This window comes from Oenanthe melanoleuca, chromosome 2, assembly GCF_029582105.1.
Source record: "Oenanthe melanoleuca isolate GR-GAL-2019-014 chromosome 2, OMel1.0, whole genome shotgun sequence".
Classification (NCBI taxonomy): Eukaryota; Metazoa; Chordata; class Aves; order Passeriformes; family Muscicapidae; genus Oenanthe; species Oenanthe melanoleuca.
This window is the reverse complement of record NC_079335.1, coordinates 147,748,716-147,769,004: the sequence shown is the minus strand read 5'-3', so window position 1 is coordinate 147,769,004 and position 20,289 is coordinate 147,748,716. Positions and strand designations below refer to the sequence as shown.

At 50.5% G+C, this 20,289-nt stretch overlaps 1 protein-coding gene across 4 annotated transcripts in view; it reads right to left on the bottom strand.

Annotated features, from left to right (window-relative positions):
• Window positions 1–20,289, bottom strand: part of SCAP (SREBF chaperone) — a 40,206-nt gene that overhangs the window by 19,080 nt on the left and 837 nt on the right. For 2 of the 4 annotated variants that reach the window (XM_056485945.1, XM_056485947.1), the window contains exons 2-5: window positions 12,594–12,690; window positions 11,546–11,761; window positions 7,538–7,661; window positions 6,836–6,993 (exon numbers count right to left, since the gene is read on the bottom strand). In XM_056485945.1, the coding sequence (XP_056341920.1) occupies window positions 6,836–6,993; window positions 7,538–7,661; window positions 11,546–11,667 (404 nt within the window). In that variant the 5' untranslated portion in view covers window positions 11,668–11,761; window positions 12,594–12,690. The remainder of the gene's footprint in view (window positions 1–6,835; window positions 6,994–7,537; window positions 7,662–11,545; window positions 11,762–12,593; window positions 12,691–20,289) is intronic. The other 2 variants (XM_056485944.1, XM_056485946.1) reach the window with 1 other exon arrangement.

Here is a 20,289-nt window from a genome sequence, read left to right as displayed (position 1 = left end):
CTCCTCCTCCTCACACTGCTCTTCCTCCTCACACTGCTCCTCCTCCTCACACTGCTCCTCCTCCTCACAGAACAGCAGCTGGGCCCCTGGAACTGTGAACAGGCTCCAGAACTCCACCATCATCCCTGGCTGCTGCCTGACCCCACAGCTCTCACCTCACCCATCTCCAGTACCACACTTTCATTTCCATGTTAAAGACACTCCCACCCAACAGAGAAACTCTCTCTGGAATTCTTGCAGCCCTCAAGCCCCTCTCCACACCTCTCTCCACATGCAGTGGATGTTTTACAGGAATCCTGCTCAGCCTTCCTGAGGTGGATCCTCTGAGGTGCACAGAGTGCTCTAAACCACACCTGGGATTCAGTGTCTGCACCTGGGTGTGGTGTTTTCCCAATTCCTCTGCATTGTGTGCAAAGGAGAGTTTCCTCAGAGGCTCAGAATTGCACACAGGTGTAACTGGAATGAACTGGAACCTGTGTTTGACACAATCCTTAACTATCCATGTAATCCATAAACCACTAATTCAAGCCAGAGCCAGGCTGGGTTTGCAGCAGGCCCTGTGGGAAGGGTCAGTGCCAGCTGCTGGGACAGACAGAGGAACAGGACATCTGACCCCAGCAGGAGCTGACTGCTGACAGGACAGGTGTCCCACAGGGAGTTACTCTGTCCTGGCTCCATGGGGTTAACACTGCTCTGCCCAGAAACACCTCCCTGCTGAGGGGAGGTCTGGGAGATGAGCTGCACTTCTGACTGAGACACCTCAGCAAAATTCCCCAAACCAGAAATCTTCTGTGCATTTCCCTGGACAGCCTTTAAAATTTTTAATTGACACTGGAGCTCAGACCTCTTTAGTTACTCCAAAGGATGCTAAAAAGCTGAACTTAGGTTTTAAAAATAGAGAAGTTCATTTAACTGGCTTAATGGAAGATGTAATCTCTGTTACACTGCCAAAGTCTGTTTATGGTTACCTGGGGAAAAGTGAATGACTTCACACACATTTGTGATGGCAGATCATGAAAAGAACATTTTATACTATGACATCCTTAAAGGGAAACTTTGGCAATTATTAACCATGGATGTTAGGTGCTTTGGACCCAACAAAAACCCCAGAGTAGTCTTTCTGGGAAGGGTTGGAAAATCAGTCTCTTAAAAACTGTTCCAGTTGTACCTGTTTCTATCTGCCATTAAGCAGTACCTGAGCCTCCTGCAGCCAAACAAGGCATAAATGAAGGAATTAAAGATTTCCAACAAAGGGCTGTTATATTTAGGATGCATTCACAACTCCCCTGTTTGCCAGGTGATAAAAGAAGACAGGAGCTGGCATTTAGCAACTGAATATCAAAGGCTTCATGCTGACACAGAACCCCTCCTGCAGCAGCCCAAAGACTGCAAACCTCACTGCTGCTCTGCAGGCAGCTGCACACAAAGGGATGGCAGGTGGGGTAGAAAAGATGCTTTTCATGGTCCCAATTCAGGAAGAAGATGAACCCCAATCTGCACTCACTTGGGAAGGAACACAATCCACCTTCAATGCCCACCTCAGGGATTTATGCACTCACCCAGCACAGCACACAAGCTGCAGCTGAACTCACAGGAATAAAACCTCAGGAAGGAGCACAGATCTATCAATACATTGATGATGTTGGTAGGAGGTGAGGAGGAAAGTGCAGTGAGAACAGCACAGGATGTACAGAAGAGAATCAATGGGGAGGGGACAGAAGTGCCCCCAGCCAGGAGCCCAGGCCCCTCTAAAGAGCTGGAATTCCTGGGAACCTGCTTAGCAGGCCAAGCTGTAACTGCAGATGGAACCATTACAAAATTAGATGCTTTATCCATCCCCACTACTGAAAAGGAACCTCAAAAGACACTTTGGGATACTGGAGAAATAATAATCCTGGATTTTTTGTAATAGCAAGACCCTTGTTCACATTAATAAGGAAATCCAAAACTGGGAATGGCTTGAGAGCCACAAACAGGCTTTGCAAACACTGACAGAAAAGTTTAAAACATCAGTCACTTGGGCCAGCTCATCCCACTGATCCTGTAACAGCTGAGTGGGATGGTGCTGAACATGGACTTTACTGTAATATGTTCCAGAAAGGGCCCATGGACCCAAACAACCATTAGGGTTCAGCTCCACAGCATTTAGAGATCCTGAAATGAGAAACACTGCCTGGGAAAAGGGATTATTATCCCTGACCTGAGCTCTCAACAAGTAGAAAACATTCAGCAGCACCAGCCTGTGAAAACCCAAGGACCTTTCAGTCCTTGGCCAGTGCCAGGGGCAGTGGTGCAGAGGGAACTGCAGAGTGCACAAACAGCTGTGCCTCAGGGCTCACAGAACCCCACAAAATCCCAGAGAGCTGGCACTCCAGACCACAGCCATCAGTCTGGTCCCAGCCTGGATGCTGCTGCACTCCCTGCATGGCTCAATCCCATGGACAAACCCACACAGGATGGGTGCAAATGACCCAACTTTACAGACTGACTGCAGCAACAAGGTGGAACAGCTGACAAAAAGCAGGAAGATAAAAATGGATCAGTCAGAAGCTCCACAATACTGGTGTGGATTGGGTGAATGGTGACACTGAAATCAGGGCATACTGGACAAAAATCTCAATTTTTTTTTTTTTTTAGTACAAAGCATGGATCACACTTCACCAGTGTGACTGGGCCAAAAGAGAAGGTATGAAATGGGGTTTTCCCCAAGCAAATGGGATCTTGAAGTGTGCCAGTGGTTTGCTCAAGCAGTGCCTTAGGCCATGTGAATCTGGCTGGGATAAAAGGTTACCCTCTGTGTTATGTCAGATATAATAAATAACCCAAATCAGACATAGTTACTACAATAAATAAATTAATAACATATATATATGTGTGTATGTATAAATATATATATCTATATATCTATATAAAAATTATTTTATATATATGTTTGTGTATATATACATATATTTATATATGTGTTTGTATGTATATATGTATATATGTATGTATGTATAATAATATTTAATAATAATTTGGAGCAGTTATGGACCAAGGGCTAGTCCTGTTTTATGAGACTTCCCATGCCCTGTCTCTCTTTAAACAGCTCCAAATGACAAAACTGAAGCTTTTCAGGACAACTTAGAGGTGGGAAAGCCAGTGCTGGTGAATTCAGCCCAGACTGGGGTGTGACTCTGAGGGGCACTCCAGGAGCCATGTGTGGGTGCCTGGCAATTCCAGAGGCACAAGGAGCTCCCTTTGGAGCCTGCCCTGTTCCAGCCTGTGCTCCAGTTCTGTGTTTTGGGGCCTGCCCTGTTCCAGCCCCTGCTCCAGTTCCATGTTTTGGATCCTCCCCCATTCCAGCCTGTGCTCCAGTTCCATGTTTTGGATCCTCCCCCTTTCCAGCCCCTGCTCCAGTTCCGTGTTTTGGAGCCTCCCCCGTTCCAGCCTGTGCTCCAGTTCCGTGTTTTGGAGCCTCCCCCATTCCAGCCTGTGCTCCAGTTCCGTGTTTTGGATCCTCCCCCGTTCCAGCCCCGCTCCAGTTCCGTGTTTTGGATCCTCCCCCGTTCCAGCCCCTGCTCCAGTTCCGTGTTTTGGAGCCTCCCCCGTTCCAGCCCCGCTCCAGTTCCGTGTTTTGCCCCCCCCCCGGCCGCCCCGCAGCGCCCCCGTGTGGCGGCGGCCGGGACAGAACAAACACAAAAACCTCGGGCACTGCACGGGTGCTCCTGGCCTGGGCCCCAACAACCGGGAAAAGGGAAAGGGAAAGGGAAAGGGAAAGGGAAAGGGAAAGGGAAAGGAAAAGGAAAAGGAAAAGGAAAAGGAAAAGGGGAAAAGGAAAAAGGAAAAGGAAAAAGGAGCAGTGCTGCTTTTCCTGGGGCCCACTCTAACACAGCACAGAACCAACAGCACCTGAGCCTAGGAACAGAAATTCCCACCTCCAGCTCCTGCAAGCTGTGACACATAACAGCAATTGCTGGTTTGTGCTCAGTTTCCCACTCATTTAATGAAAATATCTGGATTATGGGAATTCCACACCAAACATATTTTCCAGTGGCCTTCCTCCATGTGGAGTGATGCTCCTTCTGGAAGGAAGGACAGCCCAATCTAGCCAGTGGTAAAATCTTGATCACATTGTTAAGGTACTAAAGCACTGGAGTTTCCATGTGTTTGGATTAATGCCTGTGGTCTGCCCCAGTAATTTGCAGTGTATATGAGTTATTGATTTAGAATGCTCGTGTCTTCACTCTGGTTGTCACAGGGGGTGGAAAAGGTTCCCCCTGAATGTAACTTGAATTTTCACATGATTATGGGATCACTTTTGTGCAGAACTCTCCAACACCTGACATGATGAGCAAGGGTATGTGAAATGCTGAACTTCTCTGAGGAACCCTGGACTAAGAACCCTGAATGGAAGTGAAGAGTTCACTGATCCATCACTGAACTCCTCCAATCACTGCAACTGAAAAATTAACTCCAGGAACTTTTCTTTGATCCTGATTTGCATCCCACCTTACCTATGACTTTAAAGACTCAAGGGATGGGGAACATCCTGACCTACACAGACTGGTAACAGTGCAAGTAAAAATTACTTGTTTGGGCTACCATGAGCCCTCTGGATTTGATGCTATGCCTTGTCACTCAAACTTTTTTTATTATTAATCATCCTATCTATATCTATATCATCTATATCTATATCTATATCTATATCTATATCTATATCTATATCTATATCTATCTATATCTATCTATAAATTATCTATTTGACTCCCAGTCAGTGCTGATTCTTTCTGCAGCTTTGACACAGGTGCCTTGATACCTGCAGTGTTTGTGCTGTGCTGGAATCCACTGGGAGTTCTTCAGTTTTATACTGGGGAGTAATTGTGATGAACATCTTCCATCTGTTATTTCCTGTCTGTTTAATAAATAATTCATTTTATAAAGACACCTCATTTGCCATCACTAGGACATGTGGGCCAGGGGGAGTCCTTAAATTTAAATTGTTGCCAAAGTCTGAGGCTAAGGCAGGGCCTGTCCAAAGCTCCCACTTGTCCTGAAGCAACAAGGAGGAGCTGCTGGTCCCACAGAGCCACTTCCCTCATGGGATGCAGAACAGGTGGGATCTGCTCAGGAAAGGTGTATGGAGCAAATCCAAGTCAGAACAGACACCTGGCTCTGCCTTGCACATCACAGGAAGGTGCTGGAGGTGGCAAATCCAGCACTGAAGCCTTTGTAAAATCCCTCTCCAGAAGAGATTTTTTCTGTAATAACTACAAAGAAGGAGCACAGAAATTCAAAAATGATCATCTGCCTTTGTGAACACTCCCTCACAATGTGCACCCTGTGGCTGCAAGGCAGGACACCTGGACCAGCCTCAGCTATCAAAAGAAACAATGGAAAATAAACTTCTAAGAATGGTGTTTAGAGACAAGAGCTTGGGGAATGAAAATAATATAAAATAGAATACAAAACAAGCCAGTTTGCATATAAAAAATTATTTCTGCTCAACTTTGTTACTGGCAACAAGCAACAAGAACTTCATAATGACTTTTGAGGTAATTGCAGAATTCATCTCAAAATTGGATGTTTCCTGAAATATCTGAGTGCATCCCCAAAATGGTAACCTTGCTCCAAGGTTTAGGTCTAAATGTTGAAGTAATTTTCTTCTGCTGGTATGAAGAAAAACAATAAAAGTAATAATTTTGTTTCTGTGTTGCATCACTGCTCATCAAGGGCAATGCCAAGGGGAGATAATGAGAATACAGTGAGAAGACAAGGGAGATAATGGGAACACAGCACAGGCCTGGGAGCACGCTGCTGCTGACTGTAATTGGCAACAGATGATTATCCCATAGGATAAGGGAGGAGAGGCTGAGCACATGGACAGAAGGTCAGTGCCAAGGCTGGGGGAGCTGGCAGGGAGAGAAAAAACTGAGGAAATCTGTACTGGAGAGCAAAAGGGGCATTTCTGAAACATGATCCCCGAGAGCAGCAGCTGGGAGTAAAGGATGGGTCCCAAAAGGACAAATCAACAGGTACAGGAGCAGGGTAGACACCCAAAAATTGTAAATTTAAATTTAATTTTAATTTCATACCCTTTCTGTTAACAGCACAAACATCAAAACCCCACTTGGAGGCAGAAAGAGTTTCTGCTTTGAGGTGGGAGCTTGTCAGCTGGAAAGGACAGAGGGACATGGGGACATGAAAAAATCACCTCCTAATGTGCAAAACTGATGTGAGTGGCCACCAAAAACAGACCTGAGATCTCAGAGGTGTTTCAGGAAAAGCCTTTCCATGGAAAACACCTGACAAGTGAGACTCCTCTGCCAGTCTGTGTGTGGCTCTGCTCTGTCACACTGACAGCAGTGGCACGAGGAGGGCCCAGGATGGCACGTGGGATGCTGAGCCTCCCACCAGTGAGCCCAGAGTCTTGTTTGGTTTTTAACAAACAGGGGGCTGGGCTGGGGAGTGGGAGCTCCCCCTGCAAATACCTGGAAGCTGAGGAAAGCTGTTGTATAAAGGCTTCAACAAGGTAAAACCAAGCAGGTCCTAAAAACAGCCAAAGAAAGTCAGGAGGAGGCTCCTAACCAGGAAATTCCAGCAGAGGCCCAGGAACTCCCTGTGATATGGGGCTGGTATGGTGGTGAAGGAATGGTGAGCACTGCACCTCATTCTGGACTCTGACCAGAAAACCCCTGAGCACTTTCAGTGCCTTACCTGGAGCACAGAGCTCTCCAGCACATCCTGCTGCCCATGCAGGATGGATCCCAGCTCACTCAAGGGATCTCACTGTGTTCAGGGCACTGCCAGCCCTGCAGGCAGCCAGGTGTGCCCTGCAGCAGCTGCCTGTCCTCACCTGTCCCGCAGGGCGTGGTTCCTGATCTCCTCCACCAGCTGGAAGACGCGGGACAGTGGCGAGCGGAACACATCCACAGCCAGGAAGTTCTTCTGCCACGGGGACACGGTGGCTTTCACAAAGATCTGCTGGATGTAGGCCACGGGAGCACCCACGTACTGCAGAGAGCAGGGCAGTGTCAGCTGCAGCACAACCTGCAGGGACGGCTCTGCCCGACTCAAACTACAGCTGGGACACGACAGGACTCAGCAGGCAAGGACAAAACGAGTCTGATTCTCTGGGTTGCAGGGAGCTTAGAGCTCACCCAGTGCCACCCCTGCCATGGCAGGGACACCTCCCACTGCCCCAGGCTGCTGCAAGCCCCATCCAGCCCGGCCTTGGGCACTGCCAGGGGTGCAGGGGCAGCTCCAGCAGGCGCTGAGGCTCAGCAGGGCTGTGTCCCCTCCCCTCCCAGCCCCAGCAGGGCTGTGTCCCCTCCCCTCCCAGCCCCAGCAGGACCCTATCTCCTCCCCTCCCAGCTCCAGCAGGTGCTGAGGCTCAGCAGGGCTGTGTCCCCTCCCCTCCCAGCCCCAGCAGGACCCTATCTCCTCCCCTCCCAGCTCCAGCAGGTGCTGAGGCTCAGCAGGGCTGTGTCCCCTCCCCTCCCAGCCCCAGCAGGGCCGTGTCCCCTCCCCTCCCCTCCCTCCCCTCGCAGCCCCTCACCCAGTCCGGGCGCTCGCCGGGCTCCCCGTGCTGCGGCCCCGCCCCGGGGGGAGCGTAGTCCTTCACCGGGGTGCTGAACTCCACAGGGCCTGTCCCCGGCAGTGGCAGCTTCAGCAGGGGGTAGCTGGGGGAACAGAAGCAGGAACTCTCTCATTTTGGAGGTTAATGGACGTTTTTAGATAGAAGAGATAAAAAACTGGCCGGGCCCACTTCAGCCAAGGCAAGGTGTGCAGGACAGGAGACCCAGCAGGGCTTGGCCTGGCTGATCTCCAGAGGTCCCTCCCAAGCCCACCCGTGCCCCTGGGATCTAACAAAGGTGACAGCAAAGCTCAGGTTGTTCTGGTTTTGGGAAAGGCTCCTTTTGGATGCTCATGTCACTGTGCACCTGAAGCCCCTCTGAACCCAGAGTAAAGGAAACACAGACCTGTCACCAGCTGGAGCTGCTGAGCTGCAGCAGGAGCTGAGGCACAATGGCTCATCCAAGCACTTGATTTCCAGCAGGGCTCAGGGGGCTGAGATGGAGCAGGGCCAGGAGAGCTCCAGGCAAAGCCCTCCCTGCACACTCTCCCTTCCCAGACCCACAGCAAGCTCCAGCACCTGGAGCAGCCCCAGGCAGTGAGGGTGGAGAGAAGCAGGGAGCTGCAGGCTCAGGTACCAGGGAAGGAGCTGATCCATGGAATTCAGAGCTCCCAGCTCCTTGGCTGGCTGCAGGACCAGCCTGTGGCCTGTTTGCAGCCAAGGCAGCCAGGCTGGAATCCCTTCTGAGGAGGGAGGAATCTGCTAACAGGTCCTGCCAGAGGGCTGGCAAGGCCCATACCTGGCAGCAGCAGTGCCTCTTGAGCCTCGGCAAGTGCATCACCAACCTGTTCTGAGTCAGTGAGGGTGGCTCTGCCCTGCCTGCCCCTGACACAGCCCCAAAATCCTGCACTGGAAAGGAGATTCCCCCTCCTGTGCAGCACAGCCTGCCCCCATGTCATGGTGAAATCCCAGAGGAGACTCTGCTCTCTGGGGAGCTGGAACATGAAGAGTCTGACTCTGGTGCTCTGGTTACCACACAAATGGTACAAACATACAACAGTGGTATGTTCTTATAGAAATAATTAGAAATAAATATGTCCACACACACATGCACCTCCCCAGGGGAGGTCCCAGCCACTTCTGCCATTCTTCAGCAGCTGAACCTGTGTTTCAGTTAAATAAAAAACACCTCTTTAATTGCCCTAACCTGCTGCAGAGTCACCTGGGTCATCTGCAATCCTTACTTGAACTAAAAACTGCTCTTCAGAGTGACACTGGGATGTCCTATTTACCAGTGGTCACATTTCCAGCTGTCACCTGCTCCCCTCTGGGCTGGTGACACCCTCACTCCAGAGGAAAATGCAGATCCCAGCACAGATCCATCCAAGGGGATGATGAAAATGAGTGTCCCCTACAAAGGGACTTATAGTAAAACAAGAAAACTCTCCCTCTGATGTGGAGACTAACTTGCATTTTCAGACTTTAGGACTACAGAGAATGAGTCACAGGACTTTTTGTTTGGGTATTAATTTATTATCAAACCCAGAGATGCTGTGTCTCGTCTGTCAGTGGCATTTAAAACACTGCACAGTGTCTGTACAAACCCTTCCAAAAGTAAAGATACCCAAAACAACCAGAGCAGACTCTGTGGTGACCTTGCTCCCTGCATGGTCACTGGCCTGAGGCCAGAACTCCTGATGGATAAATTGTGGACCTTGTGCTTTATTTCAGCTTTTAAAAACCATCTGCACACAAAAACGGTGGGGTTTGACTGATGTGAGGAGGAGAACCCCAGGAACTGAGATCACTTTCTCTGCAGCAGAATTCCACAAGCTCTCCTTGATTCCAGGTGCAGGAGACAGGAGTGATCCACCTCTGTCCCCCTGAAGAACTCAGCATACAAAATGCACTCCTGTTTGCTGGAATGTCTTTATTAACCATGAGGAACATGGAATAGGTCAGCAGAGACCCTGGCAGTGCTGGAGAATGGCTGGACTCCATGATCTCTCATTTCTCCACAAAAGGCCTTTTCCAGTCTCACCGATTCCATGATTCTGTGAGTTCTTGCTCTGAGCTGGTCTCAGCCCAGCTGCTCACAGTGCTGAGGGTCCCTGCACACAAATGTTGCCTAAATGAGCTTCTGCTCGGTGCTGGGCCTTGATTTTCCCCCACTGGCTCCTTGTTTTTGCAGAGGGATGGCTGGGATGTGAAATGGGATGTGAAATTTCAGTGAAATCCACCCAGAGAGAGGAGTGATTCCAAAGAGCACCAACAGCTCCACTCCAGCAGGAAATGGTGCCAAAGACCATCCCTGAGCCCTCACACACAGCACAACACAGTTCCTAGGGAGCAATCCTTCACTCTCACACTCTGACCCCACCCTGGAATAGCTCTGACCTAATTAGCAAAGCCACTTCTCAAGCCACAATTAACACCTCGTTACCAGCGTGCACAGCAGCTCAGAACAGGAACTGAAGCACCCAAAACCAGGAACCAAGACCTTCAGCCTCACCCCAGTTTTCTGCCAAGATTCTCGTGCCCTGCAGGGCTGTCACCACACTTCTGCCACCTGTCTCTCCCAGGGCCAGGATCTGCTTTGCTAACGAGTTCTGGAACTCATTAAAGAAAACAGACTCTTCACGCCTGATGGTGTCTTGGATGGATTTCTGCAGCCTGGAGGAACCAGGCACTGCAGAATCCTCAAATACTGGCACTCAGCAGAGCAGACACTTGCACAAATCCCCAGCTACCAAAGACCACCTGAGGTTCCCAAGCACAAGCAGAGCTGCTGGTGACCCCAATGAGATTTTCTCCTCTCTGGGAAATGCCGAATTTCAGAAGGGAGTAAGAATGCTGTGATCCCCCCCAAACACACCACTTTGTGGGTGAACATTTCCCTGCATTTGCTGCCTGGGAAATCTGGAATGAGGAGCCTGAGCCCATCCTGGGCAGCCATTCCCAAGCAGGAATGAGGTGACACAGTGACACACAGGGGACTTTGGTTTGGCTTTGCTGGGTGCAGCTTTCAGTGAAGAAATGCCACTGGTAAAGCTGGAGCCAGAACAGAGCTGCTATTTGCAATCATATCAAAGAGCAATGAAGGAACCACTTGGCTGGGCCTTCTAGAAACTTCATGTTCTACAGGACAAGAGACTGAGAACAAAAGTGTCCCTGGAAGTTACAGGGATTCATATGGAGCTGTGCAAACCAGGAAGCAATGCCCCCATGCTGCTCACAACCACAAAGAGCTCCAGCCAGGAGAAGCCACCTCAGAGGTTCTAATGTGTGAAAATCCTCCTTTTGGCAATGTTTTAGCTGAGATTAAGTGTAAGGAGCCCTGTCACCATCACAGCTCAAAGGAAAACCTGGGTCTGTGGCAGCACACACAGAGCTTTTCTATAAACAGGGGAGCAAATCATCATATTTGGTTTATTTTTCCCAAAGCAGGCAAGAGAATTAAACCCTGCAAGACAGAATCTGTACATGCACATGTGTGCATGGTCTGGGCACAAAGGTTTGCTCAGCCCCACAGTGCCCTGCTGGAAATGATTCCAAGCCTGTGTGACATTCCTGGGAGTAAAATTATATCCACCTGCAAACTAGGGATCCAAATTAGGGTCCATAAGGAGAGCAGGGAATCTACTCCCACACAGGAGTGCCAAGGATGAAACAGAAGAGTTTAGGCTGCAGGGAGGACAGGACAGGCAGGTGTGCAAAGAAAGATCAGCTTTCCTTCTGCTCATTTTTAATTCATGAGTTTGGAGTCCACCACCAGGTGCTTGAGGGTTACTTTCATCTCATTTATTGCTTCACTTATTCAATTAGCTCTTACTTATTAAACTAGATGAAGACACTTCATCCCTGTTGTTTCTTTTGTCCCACAACAGAAGCTGACAAAGCCCATAAAGTCTAAATTATAAAAGAGCTTCTGGGAGGGCCCAGAAGAGAGAGTGCTGCCAAGAGCCCCTCCCAGGTGTGTGATGAACTCACCAGCAGGCCAGGATGCAGAGGGCAGTGAAGAGGATGATGGGGATGGGGTAGGAGGCACAGAGCAGCCCGTGGCTGTAGAACGCCCGCGAAATCCTCTCGCGCAGCCTGTCAGTCAGGGTCATCCTCAGCCCCCTCACCTCGAGGCCATCCCGGGACTCTGCAGGGGCTGGGGGCACTGCAGCATGGGCAGCCCTGCAGGGAGGGCACTGGCTCCAGCTAGGGAGGCAAAGGGAGAAAAACACATCAAGGAAAGGGAAATAATAAACATTATCAGCTCGTTTCAGAAATCAGCACTCAGACAGAAACCCTTCCCTGCAGGGTGGGCAGGGCTGGCACAGGTGCCCAGCTGTGGCTGCCCCTGGATCCCTGGCACTGCCCCAGGCCAGGCTGGGCACTGGGGCTGGAGCAGCCTGGGCCAGGGGGAGGTGTCCCTGTCATGGCAGGGGTGGCACTGCATGATCCTTAAGGTCCTTTGCAGCACAAACCATTCTGGGGTTTCTTGATTCTATGAAATCAGCAGATCTCAACCTCCCTGTCAGGACTGGACCATCCCTGTTCCACAAGGAACTCGGGAACAACAGGGATATGCTGCTCCTGTGGCAAAAAATACATCCCAAGTGCTCTCTGACCAGCCTGAGCTGCCAAAAGCTGCTCTGGGGAGGAGCACGGCACTGGCAACAATTTCTAGTCACTTCAAGGAGGAAAACTTTGTATTTACTCTCTTCAGCTGCTGTCCAACAGCAGCATTCCATAAGAAAACACAGAGCATTCCAAAGCTAGTATTTCTTTATCTTGGGGGGCTTGCACATTAAAATCTGCCATCTTTATTTGCTTGATGCTGTGACAGAGCTCCTAAGAGCGAACAGCAGGAACTGTTCTTGCTCCAAGTCATTTCTCCAAACAGAGATTATCTCAGCCAAAATAAACCTCCTGATTGTAGGACAAATGTTAAAGAAGAATTTCTTGTCTTTTGCCTGAGTGCAAATCCAAGACAAAGTCTAAAAAGGTAACAAAAGTAAAAACTTTCCCTTTTCTAATACACAGTCACCTGGGGTTTTAGGTGTACTCAATTCCTCAGTTTTCCACAAGATGTTCTGGAGCCAGGCATTAAGTGTAATAAAAACACTCAGCTGAGCCAGTGAAGCCTGGAGGGGGGTGGATATAAGGAAAAATCCAAAATAAATCCCTGTACCATGGTATTTTTCTTGCACTTCAGTACATTCAATCATTTGCTCCACCATGCTGCCTATAGCTGCACCTCCAATAGGAATTTTAACCCAGCATTTTTCATTTACAACCCCAAGCTTGGCAAAGCAGGAACAGACCCAGCATGGTCCTTCTGCCCCCCACAGCCCTTTTCCAGCAGGATCCACAATCCAAGGGCTGACCTGCCTGTTCTGCACATGGAACACCTCAGCCTGCAGCAGCACAGGTGGGATTTGAGGAGTCCTCCTGCCTGTCTGGGGCTGCGTTTGGGGAAAAAATGAATGGGAAAGAAGGGAGAATTGACTAAAAATGAGAATTTATAAAGGTCTGTGGGTTGGTCTGGGCTGCAACAGCAGCAGGGAACAGCTCAATATGATGCTCACATACCTGAGGCCAGGTGGGGATGGAGCAGCAGCAGCAAGGGGGTGGCCACCAGCAGCAAGGGGGTGGCCACCAGCAGCAAGGGATGGACCACCAGCAGCAAGGGAGGGGCCACCAGCAGTAAGGGAGGGGCCACCAGCAGTAAGGGAGGGGCCACCAGCAGCAAGGGAGGGGCCACCAGCAGTAAGGGATGGACCACCAGCAGCAAGGGATGGACCACCATCAGTAATTCCCTCTCCATCAATCCCACCCAGGCTCCTGGGGGATGAGGGAAGCCTCCTGCCTCCAGAGCTGCCCCAGAAGAGGTGGGAGCAGCAGGACTGATGCTGCAGGATAGCAGAGCAGCCAGAACAGCCTAGGCTCCTGCTGTAAGTGGTGATTTCAGCTGGGCTCCAGCCCAGATCTGAGCCAGAACAGAGGGTGCAGGCAGGCCAGAGCCCCTGGTGTCCCTGTGCCACTTGTCCCACAGCCCATGGGACACTCACACTCAGCTCTGCAGTTCCAGGTGTTCCCACACTCCTGGCTGTTCCCAGCACAGAACACACACACAGAGCAGCCACCACCAAACTGGCTGATCCAAACAGCTGCCAGCCCTCACAGCAGGGCCCACACCCAGCACTCACACCCCAAAACCAAGGGAAATCCCGGGCTCCCTGCAGATGCAGAGAACAGCTGTGCATCACTCCCAGCCCAGAGCAGCAACTGCATTTTCTTGCCCTCTGCTGGCCCTGGGGGTGGCTCAGCCATGCTCACTGCCATGGCAGCCCCCAGACCCCACCACCCACATGGGAGGAGGGCAGGGAGAGAGGCACAGGGCTCAGAGCCAAGCCTCCCTCCCAGCAGGCATGGACTGTCCCCCAGCGAGGGCCAGGGACATTCCTCAGCACTTCAGAGGTGGGAAAACAAGAGCCTGGCTCAAGACAAGGCTCCTTCACAGCAAGGCTGCACAATGGGCTCTAACACCAAGGTCCTGCTCTCCCCTCCCATTCCCATGGGAAGAATACCAGGCTTTGTGCTGCCAGGGGACACGGGGGTCACGAGGAGCACAGCACTTCCTATGGGAAAATCACAGCCATGAGCAGCCCTGGGAAGGTGCTGCCTGCAAGGGTTAATCCAACACTGCTGTCAGAACAGCCTCTGAGTCCTCAGTGGATTGTCCTTCACAGAAGGGGAGCTTTCCATATTCAAAAGGTAGAAAATGACACTGCTGTGTGCACTCCCCCTATCCCAGCTCTGTGGTACAACAGTGCTGCAAGCCTGACACGAGTTTTTGAGCCAGATTTCAGTTCCCAAAATGGGCAAACTTACTTGATTTTACCTCTTCTGACTCACTTTGCCAGCCTTGCCCCACTTCTTTTTGCCTGTTTTCCTCCCTGTGCAACATTCATTTATGATTTGGGTTTAAAAATTCAGAGGTTATCTGAACCAGACCCCATTTTATAAATGCTATTTCACTCACACTACGCATTATTAACATCTCCTGAAAAGCTGGAGTAGCAACAACAAAGATCCAAAGAAAACATTTCAATAACCTCTACATGTCAGATAAAGTTATCTGCTCCCAAAACAGGGGCTGACATTCAAAATCGGTTTCCAAAATGGTTTTCAGGACATTTTGAAACTTTTCTGCCTCAAGAGAAGAACCTCAGTTACACTCCTGCTTTGGAAGGCACTCAGTGAATATGGTTTCTATCATTTCTTCCTGCCCAAAATAGTCCCAACAGCACCAGACAACAACGTGCAGAGCCATGAAACACAGGTTTGGGATTTGTGACAAAAAGAGAAAACAACCAGATTTGGAAAAAAATATTATTCCAAAGTTCACTCCTGTTGTTGCATCCAGCCAAGGGAAGCTCCCTTGCATGTGAACAGCAGGAAGGGGCTGTCCCTTTTATTCCGGGATAACTCACAGCAGGAAGGGGCTGTCCCTTTTATCCCGGGATAACTCAGGGCAGGAAGGGGCTGTCCCTTTTATCCCGGGATAACTCAGGGCAGGAAGGGGCTGTCCCTTTTATCCCGGGATTGATAACTCAGGGCAGGAAGGGGCTGTCCCTTTTATCCCAGGCTCAGGAGCCAGCCAGGGACACAGGGAGGCCCTGGCAAATGTCCTCATCCACTGCATCCCACGTGATCCCTTTGGAACCATCTCCTCTTTTTGTTTATCAATGCAGCCACTCTACAAGTGGCTGGGGAATCACTTTCTCCTAAAAATACCAGAGACTGATGCAACAGCCCCGTGCAGTTACAGCCCAGAGCTTCCCCACAGAGCCCAGCTGTGCAGTGTCACTGTCCCTCTCCTGGCTGCCCATCCCAGCTGTGCAGTGTCACTGTCCCTCTCCTGGCTGTCCATCCCAGCTGTGCAGTGTCACTGTCCCTCTCCTGGCTGTCCATCCCAGCTGTGCAGTGTCACTGTCCCTCTCCTGGCTGTCCATCCCAGCTGTGCAGTGTCACTGTCCCTCTCCTGGCTGTCCATCCCATCCCAGCTGTGCAGTGTCACTGTCCCTCTCCTGGCTGTCCATCCCATCCCAGCTGTGCAGTGTCACTGTCCCTCTCCTGGCTGTCCATCCCATCCCAGCTGTGCAGTGTCACTGTCCCTCTCCTGGCTGTCCATCCCATCCCAGCTGTGCAGTGTCACTGTCCCTCTCCTGCCTGTCCATCCCATCCCAGCTGTGCAGTGTCACTGTCCCTCTCCTGGCTGTCCATCCCATCCCAGCTGTGCAGTGTCACTGTCCCTCTCCTGGCTGTCCATTCCATCCCAGCTGTGCAGTGTCACTGTCCCCTCTCCTGGCTGTCCATCCCATCCCAGCTGTGCAGTGTCACTGTCCCTCTCCTGGCTGTCCATCCCATCCCAGCTGTGCAGTGTCACTGTCCCTCTCCTGGCTGTCCATCCCAACCCAGCTGTGCAGTGTCACTGTCCCTCTCGTGGCTGTCCATCCCATCCCAGCTGTGCAGTGTCACTGTCCCCTCTCCTGGCTGTCCATCCCATCCCAGCTGTGCAGTGTCACTGTCCCTCTCCTGGCTGTCCATCCCAGCTGTGCAGTGTCACTGTCCCTCTCCTGGCTGTCCATCCCATCCCTCAGCACCCCTCAGCCCTGCTCCCACAGTGACAGGTCACAGTGACAGCAAGGGGACAGGGCTGGGGGCACTGGGGGCTCTGCACTCAGAGCTCCAGAGCTTTGCTGAAGTCACTCCCAACAGGTGTTTATCCAATGTGCTCTTGTCCCCAGGTGTCACACAGCTTTGGTACCGTTTCCCTGCTGTTTAACCCTTCTGTTCCCAGTGGGCTCAGACAGCCCCAGCAGTGCCACTGGAGCCATGGAATGAGTCCAGGTGCTCCCACAGTGCTGCCAAGGCCACCACCACCGATTTTCATACTCAAACTTTCACCTCCCCCTTCCCACACCAGGCTCCTTTCATGAGGGATTTCACCTCACCAATTATCCTCATGCCTGTAGCTGGCTATTTTTGATTGAGTCCCCACCTCAGCACTGTCCTTCCTCATCACCAGCCCATTTTCAGGCCATGTTTAATTGCTCCAACCCGTTTCTCACCCAAGTCACACGTGCAGCCCTTCCCTGCTCTGTGTCATTTACAGCTTGAACATGCACAGTCTGTTCTGCCCCTCAGTGATGGGTGAGACCCCAGACCCCTCTCAGTACACCCAGCCCATTCACAGGGCTGTTGCTGCTGCTCTGAATTCATTCATTTAACCACGATTTTATCCATCACACAATGGCACCTTCTTAAGCTTTGGCTTTGTTTTAACTGCATCTACTCAATACTCTTATTTGGATAAAAAGCAAAATTAGAGGATTCATGACCACAGCTGCTTTTGTGCAGCCAGAAGCAGCCCTGGTATCTTACCCCAGAAAAAGCAAGCTCACCTTGCCAAGGAGTACCTGTGGCAAAGCAGCACCAGCTATTCCACACTCCTGCACCTTGCCAGGTGCTTTTCAACCATTTCCCACTTGCTGCAGGATTTTAGGATGACTACTACCCCCCATTCTCTTTGTCCCACTCACAGCAACTGCTTGCTCTCCTCCAGGCTTTAAAAACTTTCCATGTCCCAAATGACAGCTTCTAAAGCTTTTCAGGTCTTTTTGAGACATGCTTTGAGCACACAGACAGAAATAACTCTCTGAAACGACAGCCTGCAGAGCTGCTGCAACCACCAGTTGCTCACCAAGAGCCAAAAGGTGCTGAACACCCCAGTTTTGGGGATGCCAGATGGGAAGTTTTCCTCTCTGCTCTTTCCTCTACCACCTTCCTGCCAGGAGGGCACTCCCAGAATAACTGTGAGTCCCTCGATGGCCTCTGACAGTCAGGTTTGATTTTTATCTTAATCCTCCCTTTGTGGCCTTGCTGCTCCTCGAACGAGGAACGGAAGCAGCTCTGGGTTTGAATAACCCTCACTGCAGGAGTGCTGAAAGCAACGATAAATCAGCACTTTAAGGATTGCTGCCCAGCTCCAGCTCTGCTTTTGTGAGGCAAAGTTTTCCTGGGAAGCACCAGGAGCCATTCACCATCCCAACTCAGTGGAGATTCATCCTCTTCCTCAGCAAACCAGGATCTGAACTGAGCACAACTCCTTCCCTCTTTCCTTCCCTAGGGCTGGGGCTCCTCTCCCTGCAGAGGCTGGCTCAAACATTTCCTGGCTCAAACATCTCCTTCACAACAGAAATCAGCATTGGTGGTAATGATCAATATTAGGAACTAAAACCCAAACCGAACCAACCTGCTTAATGTAGGCAAACACATCCTGTCTGTATGGTTTGGTGTTTATTTCTGAAACAGACAAATTCAAAATTCAAACTCGTGGCTGAACACCTGAACTGCACCTTCTCTGCAGCTCTTTTTTTAAGGGATGTGCCACGAGAGAAGCTTCACTCCTCGGTTTGACAGGGCAGGGACAGTTAAAGAGGACAGTTACACCTTCAGGAGTGCCCAGGATGGGCAAACATTGTCTGTGCAAGGAATTGTAGCTCCTTTCCCAGCCCACTGCAGCCCCAGGAGCAGACAGCAGCTTCCCAAAACCCTTCCCAGGTACACCACATCCACACAAACCCTCTGAGCAGAATTCTGCATTTTCCAAACCCACAGCCCCTATGGGGTCCATCTGCCTCCTGGAAGAAAACCCCTCCAAAACCCCCTCAGAAATATCTTTTGAGTACCATTAAACACCCCAGCAGCAAAACCCAGCTGTCAGTGGCAGGAGTTTCCTGACTTACTGTAATTAGAGCTCAGTCAAACGAAGTTTATCCACCAAGCACTGAAAAATCCCTTGTGGAAACACAAACCAAGAGTCTTCCCATCCCAGAGGGAGGGCTGGGGGTGTGGCACCAGTTGGGCTCCTGTAAGTGAAGGTTTCCAAAACTCCTACCAGGGATCCCCTCACAGGCAGGATGGGAGGGATGAGAAAAGGGACAGAAAACCTCACAGTTCTGACCCTTTATCCATGAAATCAAAAGTAAGAATTTAGACATAACCCTCAGCACTGGGGTTCCCTGCTTGGTTCCCTCGAAATAACCCCAAAGCTCAGATCAGGACAGTTTCATGGCTCAGAGCTCTGCACTCCCAGATCTTTGGGGCTTGTGAAGGGCCCTGAGAGCCCCAGAGGGACACAGCACCTGGGAGGTGACACCTGCCTGGCATTGGCTTTCCACAGCTTCTGGGTCCCAGCACGAGCAAGGCTGGACACACCAACTGCCAGGGGTCCAGCCTCACACAGAACCACATTTTCCTTTCTAATCATCAGTTAGGAAGCTCAGGAAATCACTGCACTCTTCCTTCCAGATGGAGAAAAGACACCAAAATTCCTCTGTGAGGCAGCAAGTCCCTTAGTCTGACTCAGACATTGTCTTTTGTAAACAAACCAACTATTATTCCTTTATCACAATGCTCCACACAGGATTAATTCAGATTTAAGAACTGCAATCCTGCTCCCCTCCCCACTGCCCACCATGCTCTCACTCCAGCTGAAATCACTCTTTTCCTGGGAGGAGAACTTTACTTTTTCCCAGTTATGCCAAAAGACCACAGCATTTCTGAGCCACTGGGGCTTGACCTGAGGACATGAATGATAAGATTCCCTCAATTCCCTGGTCTGGGGATTGTGGATGTGAGCAGCAGCACCACCAAGGAACTGCTCAGTGCTCCTTCTCACCCTTTAATGCACTGCACAAGGGGAAGAAAGGGATTCAGAGGAATTATAATCACAGATATTGGAGCCAAGAAATGCCTGGAGAGCATTCTGCACCTCCTTCCAGTGTCACCAGTCCCTTGTGCCCAGTGCCACCAAGCCCCCAGCACAGGGAACTGTGCCCCCATCTCCAGCCACAGCTCCCTAGAAAAAGTCTTTTGTGGAAGGGGGGGAAATGCCTGCAGCTGCCTGGCCTGGAAAGGATTGCCAGGACTCAGGATCTGCTGGAAGTGCTGCTGCTCCTCACCTACTACATTCCACGACAGGCAGGTAATGCTATTTTTGTTCCATGAGCTGTACCTGCTCTACTTTTTAAATTCTCATCAGAGAGACAAAAAAAAAAGGAGTTTTTGGTGCATAACGATCCAAACTCTGACACCAGACAGGCCCAACAACCCTGACTGAAAACACTGTTGAGCAACTCAGTGAGAGCCTAATTCATTCATCACAGGATTCTGACACTTAAAATACTATTTTAATGCTCCTGAGACAAACCCTGATTGTTCTTGGCTCTTTTGGGATGTTATATTTAAATCATGATAGGAAAAATAAACCCTGCCAAGTTGTACCTGGAAGCATGGAGCTGTGTCACACGTTCAGGGAACATCCCGGGGTGTTTTCCTCTCTTCCCAGTCCCAGCCAGCTAATCTCCTTTCTGCATTACACAACAGCTCGTGTAATCCCAAATTTACCACCCCAGTCCTGCCCTCACAGCTCTGGTTTCACAGAGAGGGAGCTCACGCCTCATCTCTGCCCTTTGAATGAAAAGAAACTTGGTTTGCCTTTCAACAACCCGGAAAAACACGTGGATGCTGCATTCAGGAAATTCTGGCACTAAGGCCAAAATCTTCCCGGAGTCCTTTCCTCGGGATTCTCCCAAACACAACCCCAGAACTGCCTCAGCATTCCAAAAGCTCCTTGCTCGTTAAATTAAAAGAATGCAAATATGTTCATTCTG